The 15,509-nt window shown below is 39.0% G+C and overlaps 1 protein-coding gene across 1 annotated transcript in view; it reads right to left on the bottom strand.

Annotated features, from left to right (window-relative positions):
* The window catches only part of LOC117381867 (kalirin-like), a 51,404-nt gene that overhangs the window by 10,415 nt on the left and 25,480 nt on the right, over positions 1–15,509 (bottom strand). The window contains exons 28-41 of the mRNA XM_055226732.1: positions 14,918–15,100; positions 14,412–14,536; positions 13,041–13,107; positions 12,049–12,158; positions 11,719–11,788; positions 11,556–11,645; positions 10,976–11,068; positions 10,772–10,883; positions 9,986–10,176; positions 9,209–9,310; positions 8,216–8,370; positions 7,769–7,871; positions 4,896–5,057; positions 4,481–4,706 (exon numbers count right to left, since the gene is read on the bottom strand). Of these exons, the coding sequence (XP_055082707.1) occupies positions 4,481–4,706; positions 4,896–5,057; positions 7,769–7,871; positions 8,216–8,370; positions 9,209–9,310; positions 9,986–10,176; positions 10,772–10,883; positions 10,976–11,068; positions 11,556–11,645; positions 11,719–11,788; positions 12,049–12,158; positions 13,041–13,107; positions 14,412–14,536; positions 14,918–15,100 (1,789 nt within the window). The remainder of the gene's footprint in view (positions 1–4,480; positions 4,707–4,895; positions 5,058–7,768; positions 7,872–8,215; positions 8,371–9,208; positions 9,311–9,985; positions 10,177–10,771; positions 10,884–10,975; positions 11,069–11,555; positions 11,646–11,718; positions 11,789–12,048; positions 12,159–13,040; positions 13,108–14,411; positions 14,537–14,917; positions 15,101–15,509) is intronic.

Below are 15,509 nucleotides of genomic sequence, written 5' to 3'. Positions count from 1 at the left end.
AAAATAATTAATGGAAACATATGCGTGACCTGTTAATAACCCTACTCAGCTTTAGTATGAAAAAGACACAGAAAGTACTCCAAAAAACAACTAAAAGTACTATTATAGAAGTATACATTTTTCTATATAGAAATGTAATCTACAAAGGTCCTAGTCCTAGTAGGAACCACAGAGATGTACAAAATTCATGAATGGGAGGCTATGCATTAATTGTGAATAAACCTACCTAGTTTAAACCAGACATACTGTGCTTGTGTGTGCTCCATAGGTATAATCTATGACACCTGTGGATCATTATGTTATCATTTGGACATTTTAAATCACAATATTGATCTAAAGCTGACTTCCACATTGCACACCAATCGATACTAAAACTAGTACTGAAACTAGACACTGAGCAGGTATTGATACTAAAAAAGTCCCATTGACAGAACAGAAATGAAACTTTCCTGAATAGATTTAGAACGATCTTGAGCTGTGTCAGAACAAGTATAAGACACCTAGACAAGTATACACCCACGGACCACTATGAACCTACCTGGTTGACTGAGGGATTACACAGATATAAAGCCACATGGGAATATAAAAGAAAGTACTACCATCTAATGTAGAAAATCACATTTTATCGTCTAAAGAAAGCATTTTTTTTTAATTTTATAGATGTATAGATTATCATTGTGGTATTGGAATCGGTATCAAGACTATTCCTGAGTATCAAAATTTTGTTTGAAATTTTAGTATAATAACAACACTAACCAGGTCTACACCAGATCTATAACATAGAGTAGAGGAGGAAGCAGGAAGTGGGACTAAATAATGCACAGAGACACAGGAAGAGGAGTCAGCGTGTTGTCGTTTAAACAGACAGATCCTGTTCTGGACTGATGACATTTAGCCTGAAGGAGCTCAGTCTCTCCACAGGCAGGAATCTCACTCTCAACCTAAACCAGGAAATAGCTTACAGCTGCCATAAAACCTCCAGTTTGGAAAACAGCTTTTAAACAATAGTTAATACAATTCTACCACAAAATACAATACAAGAATTCAAATTTTCCAGAGATTTTTTCACTGCCATAGTGATCAATCACTGTTTTTAATAATAAATTTATGAACACAGAGAAGACTTTTGAAACAACAAACTACTGTCTTCAAATCAAATGCTATTTAAAGGATATTACGTATTATATTACACTTATCGAAAACAGACCTGGAGTTATGTTTTGTTTCAGTCACAGATGTTTGAGGAACCCTGCATTATTAATCTGCACATCTCCAAAGCTCAAAATGCTCTGCTCCACCTTGTGATGTCATCAAGTAGTAGTTTTCAAGTAAACAGCTCCTTTTACCTTTTGTTCAGTAGAGATCTGCATTTCCAGGCCTGAGATTATCCAAGTGATGCTAGTGAACGTGTATGGAGTTTAAAATCACAGTGGAGCATTTCCTGTATTACCACATGATGACATCATTTTATTTATTTATTTATTTATTTATAGCGGACAGTGCATGTTGACCAACAGTACCGTAACTGTTTAACATGCCAGAATTAGCCAAGAGGCTACTTTTCATCTGTTGTCCGTTGCCATGATGTACAGATGGCTCCTTGCAAATTTAAATAATTTACAGAGGACACAGAGAATAAAATAAAAATAAATGTGCATTTACAGGTGTGGTAAAAAGGTAGAAAAGCATTAAGTCTTGAGCAGCGAATCATAGCAAAGACAAGCGAAGTGAATCATAGCGAAGACAAACGAAATAATTAAAACAGACAGGTTATTAAAAACAGCATGCAATTAATAACAGTAAAAGGTTATGTTAAAAAAGCACAAGAAAATAAACAAAGGGCCAATAAAAGATTTGTTGAAGCAGAATTATAGAGGCGCACATGCAAAGGGACAAACACTAGATGGCTGCAGCAGGAGTTTGGTGTTGACAGGTCTGATTTGTTAAAAGCCAACGTTTAAATTGAGACTTAAAAGAGTTGTATGTGGAGCTCTCCCTGATAGTTGTAGGGATGCTGTTCCACCCTTTAGAAGCTCTAACAAAATAGGCTGATTGACCAAATGCTATCTTTCTGAATGGAATCAGACAGTCTCCTCTTGAGGCTCCTCTAGTGATGCGGTTTGAGCTTGGTGGAACAGAGTGTTTTCTGTTTGAGAGAAGAACTCAAATATAGAATATGCCGGGTTTGTGTGTTAAACATGTGTGAATGAAACAAAACACAACTCCAGGTCAGTTTGTGATTATGAAACATTAAAACATAGATAAAAAAGTAGAATAATATGGGCCCTTTAAAGCCTAACACATTAAAAATGGGTAAAATAAAAGCATGTTTTTTCATTTGGTTGTTTATTGCGCTGAAAAACTGAGAAACACATGTATCTTTACTCATAAAACTCATCTATCTTCATAGAAAATGTTCCAAAGTATAGTTTTAACTTTCTATTTCCATGATGTGCCACCTCCAGAAAGTTACATATTGTACATTTAATACAAAATATACCCAGCATCTTCTTCCAAAGTTTGATCATTATTACAGCCTTAATTATAAAATCACTGGTCTTAACAATATTGATAATGATCAGATCTAAAAGTGCCCCTAACCCTGTGCACTTCCTGTGTCTGGTGTGTGATGTCACTTCCTGTTTGACCCAGGTGGTCCATTTAAAAAGTTCAACATGGCTTCCTCCAAAAACTAAACATTTATATTCACAAAAATGCGATAAGTAGACATAAACAGACTGGACAAGAATGGCTGTCAAAACATTTATGATAAGCCATTATCTACACAAATTATAACAGGGACAGTTACAAAAAATCAAAACAATCTAAAAATGTAAGTGTGTTGTGGAAGATATAAGACCTCATTCGGTCCCTCAAAATCTGGCTTTAATTTATTATGTATATTTTGGACATTTTAAATTGCAATATTGATCTAAAACCCTTCAGCCTTCACCAGGGCAAACTCGAGGCTGCTCCTGCTCAGATTTAAACCGTAGGCTGTATATATGGACAAAGCTAACCTGATAGCTGCCACGTTCCAAACAGGAAGCAAGTATGGGTGCGCTTCCGCACCCCAAAAACATCACCCCTCTCTCTGTAACTGCTGCTGTTAGGCCCGTCATTTTGTTTGTATTAACCTGCTGTACATGATCCTGGTATTTTTATTTCGATATTGAGTCCATAAATCAAGATATGAACATTAATAACAGACGAATCAGGCGCCTCCTTTCCCTGAGGTTGCTCAGCAGGTTTGATTGACAGCATTACTGCTAAACCAGAGGTGTGGGCAGAAAGGGGCGTTATCTTCAACACCATCGCTCTGGATTGGCCCTTTTGGCTGCTATGATACTCATGGTCAAAATTCCAAATTTGGAACTCTGCTCCGAATTTGCTCTGTAACTGCTAACCTCAATGAGTTTCTTTTGGAGCCAAACACTGTGAGTGATGTCACACTCCCTTAGTCCACTTCTCCTATACAGTCTATGTTTTAAACCTGTTGGCTGAAGTCACATTTACGAGGTGAAGTGCACTAAGCCTGGTACATGATGCAAGTTCCATAAGTACAAGTTGTATTCGTACATATAGAACTTGTATGCGTGATTTATTCCATTTATTTATGGTATACAGCACTGCCGAATGTATCCCCGATTAATAAAAAATTTAAATCTGAGAACAAAATAAGTACAGAGCAGTGAGCGTGTATGGGGGGGTCGCGGAAAATGGGAATTTTTGGAGCAATGGCATCTGGAATGCAGATCAACATGCATGAATCATTCTAAATACAGCAATTATAACAAACCTCTTAAAGGTTAGTATTACAGAATATGTCATAAACATAAATCACAAAACATTATAATAAATGAAAATAAGTCTATTCCTCACCTACAGGTTAGTTGTGACTGTAGATAATATACAGTTTAATGAAATCATATTGTGCTTATGTGTGGCCTGGTTATAGTTTATGACACCTGTTCATCCTAGTACAATTTGGACATTTTAAATCGCAGTATTGACCTAAAAAATGTAATACGCATTAGAAAACTACAGTGCCCAGTGGGAGCCGATGTCGTCGTAAACATCATGACAACAATGCGCTGCTGTCAACCTCGCCTATGGATAGCTGCATATTACTAGCGAGCAGCAGATTTCTTCATTTTGTAAATGGCAGATTAAGAAAATAAAATTGGAGAACGAAGTAAATATGTCACAGTGGGCATGTAAGAATGGAGGTGAAAACAGGTTGATCAGCAATATGGTGTCTTGAAAATAAGTGATAAAGAGCATGCACAAATTACTACAGATACAGCTCTTAAACGTCGATTTTGCAGAATACGTCTGATTTAAAACATAACTCACAATACATTATAATAAATGATAATAAATCCATTCTTCCACATTTTTGAATGCACATAAATAATAGTTTGAAACAGTCCTAAGTTTCATCTCTCACCTCTGGAGTTGCTGGTTGAATTCCCGGCACTGTGCATGGCCAAAGCAGTTGACCCATTACTGTTGCAGGTGTTTGGCGCACCTGGAGAGGGTGCTGTGCTCCCCGTGTGTGACCCTGCGTTGGCTGTAGAGGGTGCTGTGCTACCCGGGGGAGAGGTGGAGGAGGTGGAGGCGGTGGAGGGTGGAACCAGGCCCTCCATGTCGGGTGCACTGTGGGAGTGTGACAGGCAGAGGGCGCTCATGGGCACCAGACCCTCCTGAAAACAACAGGATCACATATTACTATTGCACTTTGAGTAGTAACAGTTTATGTTGTTGTAGTAGTAGTAATAGCAGTAGTATTGGGATTATTTATAGTGTATCAGTAGTAGAGTAGTAGTAGTAGTAGTAGTAGTTGTTGTTGTTGCAGTAGTAGTAGTTGTAGTATGTATTATTAGTAAAAGCACCTGTGGGGTTTGTTGGTCTGTGGTCCGGATCAGGCACCAGCCCGGTCTCTCTGCCGACCGCTCTAACAGCTCCACCGTCTGGCCACACTTCACACTGAGCTCCCCCGTGAGAGTTGTGGTAAAATCCAGAAGTACTACCACCTGCTCTGAGCCCCCTGATAACTGCAATACAAGTACATGAGTATAAGTATTACCACCGGCTCCAAGCTCCCCGATACCTGCAATACAAGTACACAAGTATGAGTATTACCACCTGCTCTGACCCTTCTGATAACTGCAATACAAGTGCACATGTATGAGTACTACCACCTGATACAAATACTACACACTGAGTGTCCCCAACATGGTAAAGTCCAGATGTACTACCACCTGCTGTGAGCCCCCAATAACTGCAATACAAGTACACAAGCATAAGTACTATCACCTGCTCTGAGCCCCCCTGATAACTGCAATACAAGTACACAAGTATAAGTATCAGGTGGTAGTACTTATACTTATGTACTTGTATTAGGTCTACCACCTGTCACAAGTACACAAGTATAAGTACTACCACCTGATACAAGTACACAAATATAAATACTACCACCTGCTCTGAGAAATAAATCTGAAGTGGCATTAAACTCTCCAAATGTATTCCTATTAGTTTCACACAAAATAATCAAAATTCTCCTAAACAAATACATGAAATACCATCTCTGACAGATGATTTCAGACTGTACAAATATTTGTAATAAAGTGCAGCAGAACTGTGTCTGTGTAAAATAGTTTGACAGACAGAGCTCCACAGGGACAGAGGGAGTGTCCCTTTAAATGTGAACCAGCTGTGTTCACACTGGGCTGGATTCTCCCAAACTCTTCAAATCAAGTACCACCAGAAACAGTTCTATAACAGAACTAACCAGGTCTATAACAGGACTATTCAAGGTCTAAACCAGGTCTATAACAGGACTATTCAAGGTTTAAACCAGGTCTATAACAGGACCATTCGAGGTCTAAAACAGGTCTATAACAGGACTAATCGAGGTCTAAAACAGGTCTATAACAGGTCTATAACAGGACTATTCGAGGTCTAAACCAGGTCTATAACAGGACTATTCGAGGTCTAAAACAGGTCTATAACAGGACTATTCGAGGTCTAAAACAGGTCTATAACAGGACTATTCAATGTCTGAACCAGGTCTATAACAGGACTATTCGAGGTCTAAAACAGGTCTATAACAGGAGTATTCTAGTGCTAAACCAGGTCTAAACCAGGCACCTGTCATATAATACAGGAAGTGCTCCACTGTGTTTTTCAACTCCATACACCTGCACTAGAATCATGTAGATGATTTCAGCCCCGAAATTGCCAATCTCTACTGAACAAAAGGTAAAAGGAGCTGTTAACTTCAAAACTACCACTACATCACAACATGACATCACAAGGTGGAATAGAGCATTTTGAGCTTTAGAGATGTAGACAGACTAATAATAAAGTGTTACTCAAACATGTGTGAGCAGGTAAAAAGATCATAACATGGCTTAAATTTCAAGAGTCACAAGAGTCAGCTTTAGGATTTATATATATATATATATATATATATATATATATATATATATATATATATATATATATATATATATATATATATATATATATATATATATATATATATATATATATATATATATATATATATATATATATATATATATATCCTAAACCTTAAATATATATATAACCTTGGCGGATTTTCTTGAGTTCTTGAGTTTAGTTGACCAGAATAATTCAAATATAAACATAATACACATTTACATAAGTTAAACTGAAATAATGAATAAATAGTGTTTTACCTGTTAAAGGCTGAGTAGACTGAAGTGTGTATAAGTTTATAGAGGCAAGGAAAGTCCCTGTTTGACATGTGCTGCTCCAGACTGAGCTGATGTAATGCAGCTTAACCCAGACACACCCTCCACTGACAGCCCCCGCCTCAAAGTACTGCAAATATGATTACTACTGCTACAAACTACTGCAGTAATCAGAAACACAACCTCCAGTGACAGACCCCGCCTCAAAGTACTGCAAATATGATTACTACTGCTACAAACTACTGCAGTAATCAGAAACACAACCTCCAGTGACAGACCCCGCCTCAAAGTACTGTAAATACTACCACTGCAGTATTCAAAAAGACATGCTCAACTAACAGCCCCTGCCTCGAACTGTCACGTACTACAAATACTACTACTACTACTACTACTACTACTACTACTACTACTACTGCAGTACTGAAAGACACACAAGTAACAGCCTCTGTGTCAAACTGCAAAGTACTACAAATACTACTACTAAAATACAACAAGAATGCAAACACTACTACTATTAATTACTGCAGCAAACTGCCCCGACGCCTGCGACACAAATGCTACAGAATACAAATACTCCTCCAACCCTACTGTACCCAAAAACTACATCAATACAAAAACAAATAGTACAAACTACTGCAGTAAACAGGCTCATACTAATAATTAATTACTTATCGTAATACTTTAGTAGTAACTTATAGAGCCTACTACAATTAACACAAAATATTACTACTAACTTCCACCCTGGTACTCACCATTAGTAATATTTGTAATTTAAAGGTGTGCTTTGTAACTTTTCTTGTCTCCATGGAGATGTTATTGTTGTGCCTGTAGCATTAAATGTTCTGGAACATTCTATGCAAAGTAATGACATGTCCATAGAAACGAGAAGGTGGCAAACCCTTGACCTGAAAAGTTACATAGTGCACATTTAAAGCGCATATGCCTAAAACATGGCTCCAGATCGTCCACAAAAACATTTCATTAAAAAAATGAAATATTGATTCAGACGAGTCACAGAGTCTGACCTTGTCGCTGTCGGCCGTGTTCTGAGAGGTTCTGGAGGCGATGGACACAGTGTCGGGCTGAGAGCTGGCATCTCCCAGACTGTCTGCGTCTTCACTGGTCTCTCTGTGGAGAATATACAAGAGAATATATGAGACCACACGAGGACTAGACCTGGACTAAACCAGGACAAATCCAGAACTAAAGAAGAACTAGACCAGGACTAATACAGAACTAGACCCGGAATCTCTAGTGTAGGGTTGGGGGTCTTGGGCAGTAATGTGTCTGTGTTTTTGGGGCGTACCTCCAGCTGATACTCTTCTGCCTCTCTAGTGTAGGGTTGGGGGTCTTGGGCAGTAATGTGTGTGTGTGTGTGTTTTTGGGGTGTACCTCCAGCTGATACTCTTCTGCCTCTCTAGTGTAGGGTTGGGGGTCTTGGGCAGTAATGTGTGTGTGTTTTTGGAGCGTACCTCCGACTGATACTCCTTTGTCTCCCCAGTGTGGGGTTGGGGGTCTTGGGCAGGGGGATTGGCTCTCTCAGGGCACCCCTCAGGTGACCCCTCCTCTCCTGGATCACCTGTCTGATACTGCGCACCCACTCCTGCTTCAGCTCCAGAGACGCAGCCTTAAATAACAACAAATGGGGCATTTTTAAGAATGACAAAAAGGGGAATAATAGTAGCAGAGATGTGAGAACTGTAAGGAAACAGTTGTCTGACATTATCCCAGACAGCTGTGTGTCATGGTGCAATATCACAACAGCACAGAGGACTAAGTGGGCGGGGCTAATAGTTCAAACGAAAACATGTTCCTGACTCATTGTTTGAAATCTGGTACCTTTAAGTATATAAACTAGGACTAAACCATGTTTAAAGTAATTGCATTTGTAATAGTAGCAGTAGCAGTATTTATAATAGCAGCAGTAGTAGTAGTAGCAGCAATAGTGGCAGTAATAGTAACAGTAGCGGTAGCAGTAGCAGCAGTAACAGTAGTGGTAGCAGGAATAGTAGAAGGAGTAGCAGTATTAGTAACAGTAGTAGCAGTAATAGTAGCAGCAGTACTATTTGCAGAGTACCTTGAGCACAGTCTTATTGTTTTATAATAGTAGCAGTGATAGTGACAGAGTTGATTTCCTTGAATGCTTTTAAATCTAAACTGAGAGGTCTCACTGACTCCACAACATGCACTTGTTTTTCAGAATCTGTTTGTCTTTTCCGGTTATCTTGTCTCTTTTTAATTATTTAACTGTATTTTTAATTTGCTGCTGCTGCTTGGCCAGGACTCCCTTGAAAAAGATTTTTTAATCTCAATGGGACTTTCCTGGTTAAACAAAGGTTAAATAAAAATAAATAAATAAAATTGTGTTTGTAATAGTAGCAGCAGCAGTAATAGTAGTAGTAGCAGTAGTAGTAGTAGTATTAGTAGTAACAGTAATAGTAGCAGCAGTAGTATTTGCAGAGTACCTTGAGCACAGTCTTGTTGTCTGAAGTTGGCGTTCTTCCGACCCACAGAGCAAACTTACAGGGGTCTCCTTCGATGTGCTCCGTCACACCCAGCTCTGATGTCTGACAAGAGATGACACAAACAACACAATTTAGCCTTTGAAAGTAACAAAAGAGTACATACACATAATAGTATTTTCTGGTCATGTATTTAGTAAACTGGTCAAACCCGGCTCATATGTGCAGCTGTAAAGTTGTACACATTTTCAGTATGATATTGTGTTCATTGAATCAGAAAGTCAAGTACTTGAAACCGACTGATGGAAGTATCACAGCAGCAGAGTGAGCAGACAAATCAAACTTTAGAAAAGTGACATCTTTACTGTCCAAAAATTAATGAAGGAGTAGTATTAGTGCTAGTAGTATTAGCAGTACTTACCCTCAGTCTGCTCTTGTACAGATACTTGGTCCTAATGCAGTACTAGTAGTAGTAGCAGTAGTAGCAGTGGTATAAGTATTAATACGTTACTTGTAGTCTGCTCTCATACAGGTACTTAATCTTATCACTTTTGTAGCAGCCGTACTACTAGTAGTAGTATTAGCAATAGTATTTACTCATAGCCTGCTCTTGTACTAGTACTTGGTCTAAACGCATTAGTAGTAGCAGTAGCAGTAGCAGTAGCAGTAGTAGTTGCAGTAGTAGCACTTTACTCTCAGTCTGCTCTTGTGCAGATACTTGGTCTAAATGCAGTAGTAGCAGTAGTAGTAGCAGTAGTAGTATTAATAGTAGTACTTTACCCTGAGTCTGCTCTTGTACAGGTACTTGGTGCGTCCAGAGGAGTCCTTCATCTCTTTACTGAAGATCAGCGACAGCTCAAACAAAAACAGGTGTCGGTCTCGCCCTTTTCGGATCAGAGACTTCGGCTCCCAGACCAAGAACGAGTCCTGAAGGAGCAGCTCCCCCTGGACCTCCAGACCCTCCTCCAGACCTGAAGCAGATCGGTGAGAGACAGGTGAGAGACAGCCGAGAGACAGGTGAGAGACAGGTAAGAGAGGAACCTCCAGGCCTGAGACAGACATGAGCCAGGACTAAACCAGAACTAAACCAAAAAATAAACCAGGTTTAAACCTGTACTAAACCTGGACTAAACCATGTCTAAATCTGACCTAAACCAGAACTACACCAGGACTAGACACCTCCAGATGCTCCTCCAAACCTGAGAGACACGTGAAACAAATGAGAAAGATTTGGCTTTCTGAGTACCACTTGATCTTAACCAGGTCTATAACAGGTCTATTCCACATTTAACCTAGGGCTACACCAGGTAAAAGTGGACAACATAACTGAAGTTTAAACAGAAATGATCTAAAGGAAGACAGACAAGTGAACAAATAGAAATGTAAAAGAGGCAAGCCCACAAACTGAAGGAGCTGTCCAAGTACCACCTGAAGGAGTTTGCACTACAGTTTAAGAAGCACTGGTTTAGACAGCACAATTCTCATCTCTCAACTAAAAGGAGCCAGTAGCTTTAGTAGTATTATTAATAGTAGTATTATTCATAGTAGTAGTAGTAGCAGTAGTACCCTCTAACATGCTGACGTGCATGGCATCGTTGGCTCTTTTGGGGACGCTGAGCATCACATCCAGTCCCTCTTTAATCTCTCCTTTACCCTCCTCACAGCACGCCAGCAGCTCCTGAGTAACACAGTACACAAATGCACGAGTATAAGTAATAGTGGTAGTAGTAGTAGTAGTAGCAGCAGTAGTGGTAGTAGTAGTAGCGAGACCTTGAGAAGTAGCTGGTACTTTGTGATCCTCTGAACTGGTTTGATCAGAGCTGAAGAGATGGAGTTGGCCAAACCGTGTCTCCTCTGCACCTCCTGAAAATACCAGGAAATGTTACAATCCAACCAAGACTGAATTTGGACTAAACCAAGATTAAACCTGGACTGAACCTGGACTAGACCATAATCCAACCATGACTAGACCAAGACTGAACCAGGACTACACCAGGACTAAACCAAGACTAAACTTGGGCTGAACCAGGACTGAACCAGGACAGAACCAGAAGATTAGACCAAGACCTAACTAAGACTACACCAAGACTGAACCAGGACTAAACTAAGAGTAAACTAGGGCTAAACCAGGACTAACCCAGGACTAAACCAGGTCTAAACCAAGAATAAACTAGGACTAAACCAGGATTCAACCTAGACTAAATCAAGACTAAAACAGGACTTGAGTACCTGCAATAGTATTATTATTAGTAGTTGTATTAGTTGTACTGTGTGGTGTTATTTGCAGTAGTAATCGCAGCAGTAGTAGTATTAGTGGTAGTAGTAGTACTAGTAGTATTAGTAGTAATACCTCAAAGAAAGCAGTTCCGTGTTGTTGTATGAGGAGACTGGAGTCGGGTTTGTTGCGGCAGTAGGTCACGTACATATGGAACTTATCCGCCTGAAATGAAACACAAGAATCAGACGGTGATGCCTACATTGAAATCTAGGCTTCTGATTGGCTGAGAGCTCACCCATGTGACGAAGCAATGACCGACGTCTTCCGGGAGCTGCTCGTAGTTTTCAAGTTCTTTCAGGAAAATACTGCAATGAAAAAAGAACATATTTAAAAGTACAATCCAGGTTTAAGATGGATGTGATGGAAGTAGTATTATGATTCTATTGTTTTATTTCTTCAGAGCCAGGACTACACCAGGATTAAAACAGGATTAACCAGGTCTAAACCAGGACAAAACCAGGACTAAACCAGAACTAAACCAGGACTTAACCAGGTCTATACTAGAACTAAACCAGGAATTAAATCAGGAACTAAACCAGGACTAAACCAGGAACTAAATGCAGACCTGTTGTGGAACTCGTAAATGTCCTGGATGTTTCCGAACACAACATCGTCTTTGTTACAGAGTCCAGGAGGAACATCCTCAGCCCCGCTCGTCATCTCCCACAGGTAAGTCTGAAATATTATAGATGTATAGGTGAGGTACAGGTGTGTCTGAAATGTCACAAATGTACAGGTGAGTCAGGTGAGAATTACAGGTACATGTTTATTTTATGGTTTTCAGATAAAATGTGATCATGTCATAGTCCCAGATCAGGTCTTCAGGTTTTCCCTATTGATCACATTATACTTTGCCATGAAATATCCAAAAGGTAAATTTACAAATGTTGAATCTGATCATTTCTATTGGTGACTAGACCCAAAAACTCACAGTATTACAACACAAATCTGCATTTGAATTATATTTTTTGAGCTGCCCCCAGATGTGTTAAGTATGACTTCTGATAGAATGTTGTGAAGTCATCTGAAACACAGCAGTATTGCAGTGCATATGACAGGTTTGGATAATTCTGCAACTCCATTTGGACAGGTTATAGCTGTTGTAAATATAAATAATAGTTTTATACCAATCCTAAAATAATTTGTGAAGAAAATTTGAAAAAAATATGTTGAAAATGACAGGAAGTAGGGAGTTCTATTTTAAACAGTTTCACATTCATGACATTACACTAGAAGAATTTTGTCCAAAACAATGTACTAAAAATACAAATTTCCCTGATACTTTAAACATGATTTCAACAATATAAAGAGATTTTCTTATAATTGTAGTTTTGGCTCAGCATGGTTGCTAGGTAACAGTTATGGAATTCCCTATAGTGATATAATTTCTAACCAAGAAGTGCAGTTTGAAACCTAAAATATTGCCAAACTGGGAAAAAATGTAAAAATCTTTTGTAAAATCTTAAATATAATGATCTTAATTGTGTTTTGGTGAAATGAGTAGTCCAACTTGTCATGGACAGTTTAAAGGAGACAGGGGTCAGTTGTGTATGTTACCTCGATACACTCCTGTAGGTCTCTGACATAGACTCTCTCTGTCTGTAGCAGCTCCGCCATGATGTACCTGACACACAGAGACAATACACACAATACACTCATTATTTTAAAATACACACAAATGTTACTTTAAAATACTGCATATTAATGCTGCATTGCTCAACTTTTATCTTGTGTATTAGTCATATTTCCATCTCAGAAAGTGTAATGCACAACCTTTTGAAAAAAATATGAGCACTGCATGTTGTTTACTACAGACCTTTTAGTGTATCAGCTATCAGCCTTAAATCTCCAGCAGAGCCCAATATTTTCTTTTGGTCGATTGCTATACACACAAAACTTTAATACAAAGAGACAACTGCACTAAATGTGATACAGTTTGTAGTAAATTGAAATTACATAATTTGATGAAAAAAATCAAAAGTGGTCCAAAAATATCGGCAGAGTTTATCGACCATCGATTACTCTGTATTCTAAACAATTGGTACTGGCCATGATCAAACCCATGTCGGTCAATGTTTATTGTTTACATCTAATTAGAAAACATTTTATCACTTATAAGAATGAGCCATATGACGCTTTGGGATTTGATTGGGTGTCCTTTGATGGTTTCACTTCTCTGTCTACAAAAGCTGTTCTAAAATTGTGCTAGTGGATAAAGAAATCATGCAGGTGAAATACTAGAGATATGACACATGATTAGTGAGAACTAGACAGATTTAAATGCACTTCTTCCTTTCACTGTTTGAAAAATGAAGTACTGTACCCCAAATTTAACACTAGTCCTGCTGAGCTAAAATCAAATTGTTCACTGCAAACTCCAGCCTCTGTACCATAATTTGCATATATAAATGGACATGGCTAACTTGCTAGCGACCACGTTCCAAACAGGAAGCGAGTATCGGCTCCAATTCACTTTGTATTGAAAAGTTGTCGCCCCTCTCTCTGTAACTGCTGCTGTGAGCCTTGTCATTTTGTCCTTAAAATGTTAAAATGTATTATCTTGCTCTATATGATCCTGGTATTTTTATTTCACTGTTTAGTCCCCAAGATATGAACATTAATAACAGACCAATCAGATGCCTTCTTTCCCCAAGGTTGCTCTCGCTAGCATTAGCAACAGGTTTGACTGACAGCGTTGCTAAGTTCCTGCCCCCTGCTCAACCAGCGTTACCTTCAATAGCCCTGTTCATGTTAGGCTCTTTGATTGTTATGATACTCGCGCAACAAATTCCAAATGTGTAATTCGGCTTCAGATTAGCTGCTATAACTGCTAGCCTTGATGAGCTTGATTTGACTGGAGCCAAACGCTGTGGGTGATGTCGCACTCACTTAGTCCACTTCTTTATAAAGACTATGGTCTATACTCACTCCTTCTTGCGTGCTGTGCGTCGCTTCTCGTCGCTGACCTGGTGACTGGGGTCAGACAGGTTCACTTCTGGGTCGGAGTCAGAGAGGCTGTTTGGGATCAGCTCCAACTCCAAGTCTTTGTTATCCTGAAACATGAGACCCCAGGAACACAGTTAGTAGGGCTTTTTTGACAGACATTGCAATTTCTGTTTTAATAATAAGATCCTGTTCAAAGTTCACATTTTAAACACGTCCAGAAAAATTGACAAAAAGATGATATTATAAATTGACAAACCAATACAAGAATCACATTTAAAAACATGTTTTTACTGATCTAAACTACAGGATTAGCACTGTTTTTTGCAGAATAAATCAGGATATTTTGTTGTTTGTGGAGGAAAATGGTACTACAAAAAACTGCAACTTTTGAGATTTGATAATTGTGTCTGTTTAAATTGGTGTTGCAATTTAATTGCAACACCAATGGAATCTTGTGCCTGGAGTTCCACCTGTATGTCTGAACACACCTGAGCACAGCCCCCCATCGCGGTCTCCAGCAGGTGGCGGTACTGGCCCATGCGCACAGTGAAGTCGCGGTAGCGTTTGTCGACAGAGGAGACACAGCGGCGTAGTTCGGTGCGGTGGGCGTGACCTTTAGCTAGCATACTCTCGGCTAACTGTATGAGCAGGTGAACCTTCTCCTGAGTGTGCTGTGGAGGGACAGAAGGTCAGACTCATTAATAAAGGTTTAAAGAACAGATATGATGCATTCTTGTGGCTTTAATTCTCTTTTAAACATGCTTTTCATCAAATTGGTATAAATATTTCACGTTTTCTAACTTAAAATAAAAAGTAAATAAACAAGGTCCTTATCACCCATGAACGCTATGCTAACAGAACCATGCTATGCTAATAGAGCCATGTGTTTGTTATGAACTCAGTTTCAGTGCAGAAGGACTCTGGTGATGGTTTATGGAATTAAAAACTGCATAGGAGAAGTCTGGAGTTTTATCTGTAATGCTACTAAGCTCAGAGAAGATAACTTTGGATGAATGGATTAATAAGACATGTATGAATGAAACAAAATACAGCTCCAGGTCTTTTTTTGATGAGGGAACG

The sequence above is a fragment of the Periophthalmus magnuspinnatus genome, chromosome 2, assembly GCF_009829125.3.
Source record: "Periophthalmus magnuspinnatus isolate fPerMag1 chromosome 2, fPerMag1.2.pri, whole genome shotgun sequence".
In the NCBI taxonomy this organism is placed as follows: Eukaryota; Metazoa; Chordata; class Actinopteri; order Gobiiformes; family Gobiidae; genus Periophthalmus; species Periophthalmus magnuspinnatus.
The sequence above is the reverse complement of the archived record's forward strand: the minus strand, read 5'-3'. Positions and strand labels throughout refer to the sequence as shown.